At 35.2% G+C, this 12,656-nt stretch overlaps 1 protein-coding gene across 1 annotated transcript in view; it reads left to right on the top strand.

The window, feature by feature from the left end:
• ZSWIM6 (zinc finger SWIM-type containing 6) overlaps window positions 1–12,656 on the top strand; it is a gene marked incomplete at its 3' end in the record, with an annotated part of 190,587 nt that overhangs the window by 170,748 nt on the left and 7,183 nt on the right. The window contains exons 6-10 of the mRNA XM_081291106.1: window positions 242–418; window positions 681–827; window positions 4,575–4,721; window positions 5,958–6,218; window positions 10,515–10,650. Of these exons, the coding sequence (XP_081147232.1) occupies window positions 242–418; window positions 681–827; window positions 4,575–4,721; window positions 5,958–6,218; window positions 10,515–10,650 (868 nt within the window). The remainder of the gene's footprint in view (window positions 1–241; window positions 419–680; window positions 828–4,574; window positions 4,722–5,957; window positions 6,219–10,514; window positions 10,651–12,656) is intronic.

Genomic DNA, 12,656 nt, shown 5'->3' with positions numbered 1-12,656 from the left:
GCTTTAATGGCTGCCGAATGTTTGTGTTTTGATAAAGCAAGTGAGTGAATGGTGGCTCTTTGGGCTGACTTGCCTCTTAGTACTTAGGATGTGAGAAAATTCACCCTTCTCCCTTCTGCTTAGGGGGTGCAGGACATTGTGTGTGGGTGTGTTCATGAACATCTGGCCACAGAATGGTATGACTGATTTATTCACATGTGAACAATAGCTGACACGGCTTTCTGAATTGTGGAAAAAACAGATTCATCGAACAGGCCACATCGGACAGTGTTCACACGAGCCATCGAGGCATGCGATCTCCACTGGCAGGATAGCCATTTGCAGCACATTATCAGCAGTGACCTATACACCAACTACTGTTACCATGACGACACTGAAAACTCCCTCTTTGACTCCCGCGGGTGGCCCCTCTGGCATGGTAAGTGGCCAAACCGGAAAGACATTTCCATGACTTACTTCTTTGTCTAGTTTCTATAGCATTATTAGAGTGGGAGGTGGAGAATTGAGAGATTCAATGGGAGATGGATGAATGCTTGGCAATAGGAGCTGGGTTTTTCATTCAAATCCAAGTCTAGAAATGGTTTCTCATGTCTTTTTAATAGTATTTTGGGAGAAACATCTTACTATTAAATCTGTTTTTGTAGACAGTGGCAACTTTACCCCATGGTTTTCTGTTTTAGAACATGTTCCTACAGCCTGTGCAAGAGTGGATGCATTACGTTCTCATGGGTACCCCAGAGAAGCACTGAGACTAGCAATAGCTATTGTTAACACATTAAGACGACAGCAACAGAAACAGTTGGAAATGTTCCGGACTCAAAAAAAAGGTGAATGTGAAGGAGTTTGTTTCCATTGGAATGGGATTCTTGGTGATGACCTCACTAGGTTTTGTATTCTTCTGGGAGAGATAGCTTTTGAAATTAGAGCCATAGAAATGGCTTTATTCTTGTAGAAATATTTGATAACTGCTGTAAAAAATGTTATTGTTTCCTTTTTCTTGGTAGAATATTGTAAGAGAAAATTTTAGAAACATCTTTTAGCGGGCACTGAGCACTTGCTCAGCATGAATGAGGTCTTGGGTTCCATCTTCAGCACCACATACAAAAAACATAGATTAATGTTTTAAAAAGAATTTTTCATTGTTTGAGTAACTGTTTAATATGTATGGATTATCTAACATGCAAGTAGTTTAGCCAAATATATTGTGAACGTAAGATAATTATAATAGGACTCTGGGGATAGGCTGCTTATGTTTGAATCCCAGTAATAGGTCCAGCTGAGCAGCCTTAGACAGTGACTTAATTTTTCTGTGATTTAGATGCCTGTTCTGTAGAATGGGGCTCAGTAGAGGACCTATCTCTTAGCATTGAGAAGATTAAAATAGTTAGTGTCTATAAACTACATAAAACAGGACTGGCATGATTTTTAAGAACTTTAAAACTTTTTAGCAACAATGATTTGTACATGAGGACATGTTATTTATTTAAAGTGACTATAACAGGACTCCTAGATTTTTTCAAGTTTTGTATGTGACATCTGATGAACTGTCAGCTGACAGAACACATTTAACTTCTCTTTTAGTTTATTAATCTTTTAAATTTTTTATCTTATTTATTTATTTTTGTGTGGTGCTAATGATCAAACCCAATGCCTCACGCATGTGAGGCAAGCACTCTACCCCTGAGCTACACTCACCCATAATCTTTTATATTTTGAATAAGCAGTATAATGGTCATCCCAGAAGGTTGTATTATGCTTAATCATCAAATAGTGAAATTTATATATGCTTTTTCTCATTGATCTGTTTACCTCTTGTTCTGTAGGTATAAATTTAATTGTTATATTCATAAAATTGTTTCTGTGAAATTAAATACTTTTGTTTATAAATCATAAAAATATAATTTTTAATGTGTCTTTGGTCAGTTTGTATTGTTTTTACTCTGTTTTAATTTTTATTAAGAAGGATAGTTTAGTTGCTGTGTGACTTTTTTTTTTCCCTTTTGGTTATGTGGGGGTTTTTTTTTTGTTTTTTGTTTTTTGTTTTTTGTTTTTTGTTTTTTGTTTTTGGTACCAGGGATTGAACTCAGGGACACTTGACATCCACATCCCCAGCCCTATTTTGTATTTTATTTAGAGACAGGGTCTCTCAGTGAGTTGCTTAGCACCTTGCTTTTGCTGAGGCTGGCTTTGAGCTCGAGATCTTCCTGCCTCAGCTTCCTGAACCACTGGGATTACAGGTGTGCGCCCACTGTGCCCAGCCTATGTTTTTTGTTTTTATTCTTCAGGTTATTACACACCGTACACTTTGAGTATAACTAAATTATTAAAAGTTGTTGAAATAGGCTGGTGTTTGGAACATGTGTTTGCCAAAACTTTCAGTGCCCTCTATATTGGAATTATTATGAATGTTAACACTATCATTTATAAAGCAAAAAAATAAAATAAAAATAAAAATTTTCAATTTGAGCCAAAGAATGAAAAATTCAAATAGGTTTGGAATGTAATTAATCATCATATGTGACTACTTTGTTCAGTTCTTCCTGGTCTTCACATCATTACTGATGTTTGCAAAACATATTGCTAGAACTTTTGGAAAAATTTTCTGAAATTCTTCTTCCCCTAAATATTCACATGATTTTTAACCAAAAGCATTTACTTCTGTTTAGTATAAAGGATAATATTCAGGCTAAGAAAGAGTACAGCATTTATTATATAGTGCAAAGTGAGCTAGCTCATGATGATCATCTGATTTTTTAAAAAAATCATATAAATTTTACTAAGAAATGTTGGTTTTTAAATTTTGTGTAGTAAAATGTTGCATTAGCTAAGCAATACAAAGTATACAAATGTTAGTTCATTTAGTTAAGTTAGAAAGCATGTTAGTTTGGACTCCTTTGACTGTCTTTGATATAATACTATAGCCTAAATCTAGACCATTCTTAGACCCATTTCTCTTTTATCATGCAAACAGTGAAAATTTCTATTTCATACTAGTCTTTAGTATTACTAAGATTTTGTAATACACCTGTATCTTTCCCTGCTTTTTTCTTGTTTTTGTTGTATGTCCATATTTGAAGAATAGACTTTTGTAGCTATCATAAAAATCCAAAGTGCCGGGGCTGGGGTTGTGGCTCAGAGGTAGAGCCCTCGCCTAGCACATGTGAGGCCCTGGGTTTGATCCTCAGCACCATATAAAAATAAACAAACAAAATAAAGGTATTGTGTCCAACTACAACCAAAAAAAATAGATATTTAAAAAAAAATCCAAATGCCGTGAGAGTTGCTTGTTAATGGACCAAGATTAGTAAATGTAGTATCTCAACATTATCAGTGTTTCTTAGCATGATTTGTTAGCTTCTTGATTCTGAAAGTCCTTTCTTTTTTGATTTATTTCTTCCATTTCCTCAGTTTCTATCACTTGACAATTGATTTGTTTGTATAAACACAGCGCTTACCTTAACACAGGTTTTCACCCCCAATATTAGACTATTCCCAAGAGTAATGCTCATGTTTCTTTCTTTCTTTCTTCCTTTTTTTTTTTTTTAAATGATGGTTATGTATTAGAAAACCAGTGATAGAAACCAAAGGGAAGGACCTTTCCAAGAAATCTAGAACCAAACAAATAAATTTTAATACATTGTGTCAAGCCATTTTTCATTTATGTGTATTCATAGTTAATAATTCAAAACCAGAAGACTTCTGAAGGAATGATGAATTCATGAAATGACTCTTTAGCTATTTATAAGTCAATTTTTTTCTTGTTTATTTTTCCTCATAGCTTTCATGCTTTCCTTTAAGGAGGATCTACTGTTATTTATTATCTTAGAAAACATTTAGATACAGTTAATATTTTACAGCAGTGGAATATATCTTAAAACATTTGCAACCTTTTCCTTAGAAGTCCGTAACTTAACTCAACAATGCTAACATTCTGGGAAAAAAAAAATGAAAAGAAAAATTCTTCTTCCACATATGTGTTATCTTCTTCTGTTCACCTTTGTGACAAAGATCCTGTCTTAAATAACTTAGAGATCCATAATAAGGAGGACTTCTGTGATGTGAAAGGGAGTGATTTAATGATATTAAACTATGAAAGTCTGTGTCTAACCCAGGACCTTTAAGTCCTTAATTTAGATGATCCAGTGAGTGCTGACTCCTGAAGACAGCTTGTTGATGTAGTTGTAGAGTTAACTACTTGATGATTCCAGAGGTCTTCATATCACTACCTTCTCAGAATAAAATTTGGAATTTATTAATCCCCTTACAACATGATTTAATAATGTGAGTAGTAATGTTAAACCAGTACACTGGATACATGAATGAAATAAATGTTTGAGAGCTGTCCTGGAATTTAGTACCATTTATATTGATTTACATGTAAACTTTTAGAACTCAGAATGGTTCACAAGTTAGGGGATTATGGTACCTTTTGATTTTTTTTTTTAATTAAAGGGGGATTTCCATCTGTATTAGTACTGATTTGTCAGGATGCTACTATTAAACAATAAAGTCTTTCCTTCCTCTACTTCCCTCCTTTCCCCCTCCCTATCTCTCAATTCCCTTTTCTTATACAGAGCTACCCCATAAAAGCATAACCTCAATAACCAATCTAGAAGGCTGGGTCGGACATCCCTTAGACCCTGTGGGCACTCTCTTCAGTAGCCTTATGGAAGCTTGCCACATTGATGATGAAAACTTCTCTGGGTTCTCAGATTTTACAGGTAAAGCCATTGGCATTACTATGATGATTTTGTTTGTTTGTTTTGAAACCCTGAGTGGCATTAGTCTTTGCTTTTCTTTATAGTATGCTTTATGAAGCCATGTAGTTAACAACACCCATGGTTAATAAGAGAGCAAGGAAATAGGCACTCTCAGGCTTTTCTGCCAGGCTTCCACAAGCAGAGAAAGGTCTTAGAGTCAGCAACAGGCAGCATATGTCAAGATGTTTATTTTCTTATGACCAATGGGTCTGCATCTAAGAATTTATCTACATTTATGACTATTTTCCAACAGAAAGATAAAAAGTAAGGATAGATACCATAGCATTTAGATCCATAAAAATTAATTTAGTTGATTATTAAATTTATCTTTGCATTAAAATGACTTAAATATTTTAAATCTACTTTAAAGGGAGTATTAAATGCCATTTATAACTGTTTTACATCACACATTCCTTTAAAGTGGTATTTTGAGATTTCTCTTGGCCCCTTGAACACTAAGAATCATCCCTGCAAGAGCCATGGTGGAGGTAAGGAAGGGATACAGGATTGCTCTGTTGTTACTCCCATAGCTGGTGAACTTAGAAGGTTAATTATCTTGCCCTTCATAATTTCCCCTGTAGTGGTTGCTTTTATGGATTAAGGGTGCCCCAAACTCTTTGTCAGGACTGAAGAAGGTATGGGTATGAGTTCACTTTCCTTGGGAGTTAGATGATTGAAATTTGTTACAATTTGTAATAAAAGCATCTTAACAGAGTCAAGAGAATGCTCAAAGAATCAGTCCTCTGATGATAATAAAAACTCTGGGATAAAACAAAAGACCCTAAAATTGAGTAACATATGTTAGATTACTCTTTTCATTATAAATTTCAACAATGGAAACTTTTCTTTTTTAATTCCAGTCTTTAAAAAAAGTGGTATTATTGTAGTTATCATGTTTAAAGTCTTTTTTCACTCCTAAGGATTATTAGTATAATGCATAGTTTTCTTTTGTGACTCATTTTTAGTGGGAGAAAATATTTTTAATATTCTATCCTTCAAAACATACACACTTAGTCACCCATGGTCTCTTTTAGAAAGATTGGAAAACTATGCACTTTAACCAAAAAAACACGTTTCTGGTTTTCTTAGAATTAAGTCAATAATTTATTCTAGTACTGGGTAGAATAAATATTTGTGCCTATCAAACTACCTGCTGCAAAAGTAGTTTGACTCTTTTTCCTTTGTTCCATTTTGTAGAAAACATGGGACACTGCAAGTCTCTGGAATACCAACATCTACCTGCACATAAGTTTTTAGAAGAAGGGGAATCCTATTTAACCCTGGCTGTGGAAGTAGCCCTGATAGGGCTGGGCCAGCAGCGTATCATGCCTGATGGGCTGTATACTCAAGAGAAAGTTTGCCGGAATGAGGAGCAGCTCATTTCTAAGCTTCAGGAAATTGAATTGGATGATACACTGGTGAAAATTTTTCGCAAGCAAGCAGTCTTCCTATTAGAAGGTAGTTTGACAAATTTTCCACTTAGTTAGCCAATTTGATTTAGGTGCTAATCTTTCTTATGTTAATAGTCCTATATGAATGATTTTAATATGGTTGTTCTGACTGATAGGAACTTGGAGTGTCAAGGACATGTTCTCTGTTCAAAAAAATAGCATCACTGAAAAAAAAGTACAGATGTTTAGATTTGTATCATTTGATTTAGGTTGTAATATAGTATAGCCTGTTAGAAATGAACCTCATTTGAATGCTGCAAGCTTTGTAAAGGACCATTTTATTATGAGTAATTCCTGAGATAAATGCAATTTTTATATTTAGGGAGTTGTTATTGGTAGTCATGTTCCTATTTGCTTAATCAGTTAAGTAATAAAGATTGGCACTCCTGCAAATTTTTGGCTGTTACCTGATATCTGTTTTTAATATGTCATGCACATGCTAACAAAAAACTAAAGGCTACAGGAATGAATGACTTTCCACAGCTCTAATTTCATAGGATTCACTAGGCATAGATTGACCAAGGAAAAAGTTTTGTAGAATTTGTAAGGGAAAGTCAAATAAATGTTCTCATTTTTCTCTAAATTCAAGATTTAAAGGGCCTAACAGATTTTGGGTGGGATTGTTTTTCAGATTTTTTTTCCTCAAAAAGATAAATGGAATTAGTATAATAACTTATTCTTTGTGCAAATTTTGGAGGTGTCTAATTGATAAAATAACTTCTCTCTCACCAGTCCATGTGTGTTATCATGGGATTTTCTGTGATTGACCAGTTGAAAAAGCATGGTGTCTTCATTTTTTATCCTGGATTGATACATGTGAAGGAAGGGTTTTAAACAAAATAGCATTTTGAACCTTGTTTATCTAAAACTAAAGATCTATTTGAAAGAAAATATTTTCTGTAAAGATGCACATTTGTATATTTTAGAAATGGATTTTAAAGGGAAAATATTCTTAAGGCAAGCCTTCTTAATAGCATCCTTCATTTAAATAAAAATTCCTAACTTTCATTTTGAAGCACTTTTCTGAAGTTATTTTTTCCTAAAGATACAAAGCCCATCTTTGGAAAAAAAATTTTTTTAAAAAAGCCCATCTTTGCATGTTCATAGAGTAATCCTAGTTGTTTTCTTTCAGTTTCCTTCCATGAAATTCCTTTAAACTATAAACAGTATTGTTAGCCACAAACATTTTTAAAGGTTGACTATTACTGGCTGTACTTTTTTTTTTTTTTTTTTTGAGAGAGGGTACTGATGATTGAACTCAGGATCACTCCACCACTGAGCCACATCCCCAGCCCTATTTTGTATATTATTTAGAGCTCTATTTTGTATTTTATTTAATATTGTATATTATTTAGACTGTGTCTTAGCACTAAGTTGCTTAGCACTTTGCCTCAGCAGGCTTCGAACTGAACTCCTGCCTCAGCCTCTCAGGCTTGCTGGGATTACAGGCATGAGCCATGTTACCCAGCTGTGGTGACTTTTTTTTTTTTTTAATGAGAGAGAGGTGGAGAGAGGTAGAGAGAGAGAGAGAATTTTAATATTTATTTTTTAGTTATCGGCGGGCACAATATCTTTGTTTGTATGTGATGCTGAGGATCGAACCCGGGCCGCACGCATGCCAGGCGAGTCCGTTACCGCTTGAGCCACTTCCCTAGCCCCTGTAGTGACTTTTAATTTCCATTAAATTGAAGTTCAGGAAGAGGATGTGTGGTTTTCAAAATTGACAATGTGTAATATCTGTTTATCATTTACCTTTTTAAATATATTACCATGTTCATCATTCATGGATATTTTTGATCTTTGTCTTAGTCTTTGTTATTTCATCCTTTTATGGAAACTACCTGAGAAGGAGCTCTGTTGACTTGTTGGGGTAGTACAGGAGGTAGACCCAGAGGAAACCCAGGGATCATTTCTATAAACTCCAAAAGATGGAGCTTTGCAAATAAAAATTTATGTATGTCTTGTATATTTATACTCTGCAAATTTCAGGAGTAAATTTATTAACAGGAGTAAATTAAATAACAGATCTGAAGAAGGAGAAGTAACCCTGTGTTGCTGCTGAGTGCTGAACTCTTCTGGCCACACTATTGGATGGATTATTTGGCATACTGGAAAAGCACCTAGTGCTAGGGAAACCTAGTGCCAAATGTCTGGGTTTTTTGTTTGTTTGTTTGTTTGTTTGTTTGTTTTGTTTTGTTTTGTTTTTTTAATTCAGTACTTTTTTTTGGTACCAAGGATTGTACCCAGGGGCGCTCAACCACTGATATGCATCTCCAGCCCCTTTTTATATTTTATTTAGAGACAGGGTCTCACTGAGTTGCTTAGGATCTTGCTAAATTATTGAGGCTGGCTTTGAGCATGTGATCCTCCAGCCTCAGCCTCCCGTGATGCTGGGATCACAGGCTTTCGACATAGTGCCTGGCTTGTTATTTAGTACTCTTGAGTTCAGGGATCACACTAATTATTCTATAAATAATTCTGTGACACCTGACTTAATATTTTGCTTGTTGGGGAATGACATAGAGAAGTGATTAGGCATCTGGTTTTCCCTGAGTAGTACAAAAAGTAATTTGCTTTAAAGGGATAGAATGAAAAGACGTGAAGCCGAAATGAAGAATATATATAATCACAAATTTTCTGTAGTTGGTTCTAACTTAAAATAGAGTTAGTGTCTTAGCTTTGGCAGTTATAACAGAATACCACAGACTGTGTGGCTAAACAACAGAAATTTATTTCTCATAGTTCTGGAGGCTGGAAGTCCACAATTGGCCAATACTGCTTCTGAAGCTTTTCCTGGCTTGAAGACAGCCACCTTCTCCCTGTGTCCTCACATGGCACAGCCAGAACAAGCTCTCTGGTGTCTTCTTATTATAAAGACACTAATCCTGTTGGATCAGCACCCCACTCTGACCTCATTCAACTTTAATAACATCCATAAAATCTCTTTTTCCATATATAATCACATTGTGGTCTGAGGCTTCAACATGAATTTTGGGGAGACACATATTTAGTCTGTGAAAGTAACTTACTTAATGTAGTCTTGTTATATGAACTAAAGATGGGAGTATAATGCTGTTAACAACTTTTGAAGAATACTGGATCACCAAGACATTTTAAAATGTTTTCAAGTAAAGAAAAACCTTAATGGATTTGTTAAAATTAGTAATTTAGGATGGATATTTGTTTGTTTAAATGAAAAATAAGTTGTTTATGTGATATTTAAAGTACTTAAATACTGAATAGTTCAAGTGCTACCAAGATATTAGTATTAAAAAATAATTTCCTTTGAAATGATCTATAATGTATCATGCAGCTACCCCATACCCGGTTCAGTTACTCCTCTCCCATTTCTTTTGAACTGCATTTCTTGCATTCTAAACTCTTTGACAGACTTGATTTTTCTCATGAAAAACAAATGTATTATGTCCTCCAAGCAGTAGTGTCATGGTTCATAATTGTAGAAATCATGAAACAGATGTTACCCAAAGGTGACATGGAAACTAATTTATTAAACACTTTACAGTAACTAAACCTCAGAGTGCTTAAGTGCAAAGTGGTTGAACTAACCACTGTGGTTTCCTTTCAAAATTTATTTTAGAAGTCTGTGTTGCCTTCTCAGAGTAGCATTCAGGGAGCACACAGAGGAAGTCTGCTTTGCTGCTGTGCCTATCAGAATTTATTAAGAAATGAATTTTGACAGCTTAAATGTAATTTTGCTTTTTAAATTGACTTTCCAGTGCCCAAACAGTAGTAGATTTCTAGTTAAGTTTTTTATTTTTTTATTTGGCCTATACTGAGTACTGGTAACTTTTTATTAATCACTTTATGGGAATAATTATATTTGCTTACTAGAAGCAGCAGCACATAAAGTCTCTGAATTGATACCTGGCGTCGCTGTACCCTATGATTGCGTAGATCTATGGGCTGGGTCCATGGTTAAGCTGCAGAGTCTTTTGTGCATTTGCATATCTGGTTGCTCAGTTGTCACACACTGAGAGGGTTCATGATTCAGGGGGTTCCTTTCTCTGAGGTACTTGTACTGTAAGTGAGCTTTGCCCCTTAGTTCTGTGGCTCTTGTTTTAGCTAAGGGATAGTGGAGAGATTGTTCATGAACTAAAGTCTGTATTGGACACTGTGGAATCTTTTTGACTAAAAATTTTATTCCTTTCTTCTATCAGATTAAATTCTTACCTAAATTAGCTTACATGTGTTGAAATTTTACACAAAAATGTTGAGGTATGCTTTTTGAGAAGTGTTAGTTTGTGTTTTAGGAAAGTAAAACATGTATGCTCTCTTCCCACAGCTGGGCCATATAGTGGTTTAGGCGAAATAATCCACCGGGAGAGCGTTCCAATGCACACATTTGCCAAGTATCTCTTCACCTCTCTCCTACCTCATGATGCTGAACTGGCATACAAAATTGCACTGAGAGCAATGCGGTATGTATTCACAGCCCAGCCAGGCAGAGGCAGTCCACATTCCCCACCAGCAGAAATGGCTGTTTACTGACTGTATTCGACAGAAAAGCTAAGGAAACTCTTTTTTTTTTTTTTTTTTTTTATGCTTCCTGAATTGTTGTGGAGGTGATCTGCTTGAAAGCTTGTTTTTTTCTTCTTTCTTTTTTAATTTTTAAAAATTTGCTGTAATTAGTTATACATGACAGTAGAATTAATTTTGGTACATTGTACACAAATGGAGCTCAACGTCTCATTCCTCTGGCTGTACGTGGTGCAGAGTCACTCCAATAGTTTAGTTTATTCATACATGTATATAGGGTAAATAATGTCCATATCATTCCATTGTCCTTCCCACCTATACCCCCTCCCCTCACCTCATTCCCCTCTGCCCAATCCAGAGTTCCTCCATTCTTCCCTACTTCTCTGACCCAATAATGAATCAGCATCTGCTTATCAGAGAAAACATTCGACCTTTGGTTTGGGGGCTTGGCTTACTTCGCTTAGCATGATATTATCCAGCTGCATCCATTTACCTGCACATGCCATAATTTCATTCTTTAAGGCTGAGTAATATTCCATTGTGTATATATACACCACATTTTCTTTATCCATTCATCTGTTGAAGGGCCCCCAGGTTGGTTTTGTTCTAAAGTGAAGGAAGAATTGCATCTCCAACCGTTGTCATGCTTATGGCCATCGTGGTTCTTCCCTCTATTCCTTTAAGCTAGAATTTAGAAATAGAGTTTCAGAATTTTTAATTGTGAGACCACAACAGTTGAACCCCTTCTGAATATTTATTTTGAAAAATTCGATTCTCTAAACCATGGAATGTATTTGACTTGAATGTAATAACCAAGGAAGGCTTTTATACCTGTTTTGATTCTACATTCCATCAGTAGTAGTACAGGAAGGCCACTGTGTCACCCACTAGAACATGTTTGTGATCATCTCAAGGCCAAGAGAAGATGGGATGTGTATGCTGTTGAGGGAGTGCTTACTAGGGCCCTCAAGGACTGGGCCTCCCTCTGACTGCCAGCATTCCTTGGCCCCTCCCTCTCAATAACGGCAGTTAGAACACCTCCTCCTTGGTCATGTACCTCCTTATTTTCACATGCCTTTTTAATTTCAGCAAATAATTGTTTTATCATGAATTTGTTTAAGGTGAATACTTATTAATGAGTTTAAGATTATATTTATTAATCTTGTATGTAACCTATTAAAGTTTAAGGACCTAAAGAAAATATGTACCTTTCTTATTAAAACATCTGCTTTTACTCTTTTTCCTTTTTAAAAAAATTAATAGAACACCCCCTGTGTTTCAAACAGAAAGTATTGATTAGACATGATTATGATTAACTAAAGACAGACCCTGTGTAGATCTTTAAGCTTGAGGATATTGAAGAATAGTTTGATCCTATAAAAAGCTTTTCATCATAGATTCTATGTCTGTAATCAGTGTAAGATTCAAAAGCAAATCCTGGCCTATAAATTACCAGTGTCTCCAAAGTTAACTCTGTTCTTAGATATAAGCTACACTCAATATTTTATCTAATATTTATGAAATGATGGGGTGAGAGTGTGTGTGTGTGTGCATGCGCATACGCTCGGGTGTACAATGCCTCTGTGTCAGTGTTTCAAGGCTGACATCCTTTAATTTGGCATGTTTTTCTGAGTAACTTATTAGAGAAACCTTACAATATTCTCTTGGCTATTTTTAAAGTACCAAAAAATAAATCAATAACTAATATAAGCAATAGTCCTCTACTAGATTGCTTTATACTACTTGGTTTGTATTTTTGAGCACATTTTTATAAGTAGATTCCTATTCCCCTTTGGAAGCTGAAATAGAAGTTTTCTTTGGAGACAGCTGCTCCACTCTAAACTTTTTCTGCTCCTAAAAACTCTACTCTTGTTGTAAAGGGAAGGATGTTAATGTTATGATGCCACCAGATGCTGTTGTTACTACCAATGGTAAATTTAAGAGTAAA

The sequence above is a fragment of the Spermophilus citellus genome, assembly GCF_964194105.1.
Source record: "Spermophilus citellus genome assembly, chromosome: 1".
NCBI classification, from domain to species: domain Eukaryota; kingdom Metazoa; phylum Chordata; class Mammalia; order Rodentia; family Sciuridae; genus Spermophilus; species Spermophilus citellus.
The sequence above is the reverse complement of the archived record's forward strand: the minus strand, read 5'-3'. Positions and strand labels throughout refer to the sequence as shown.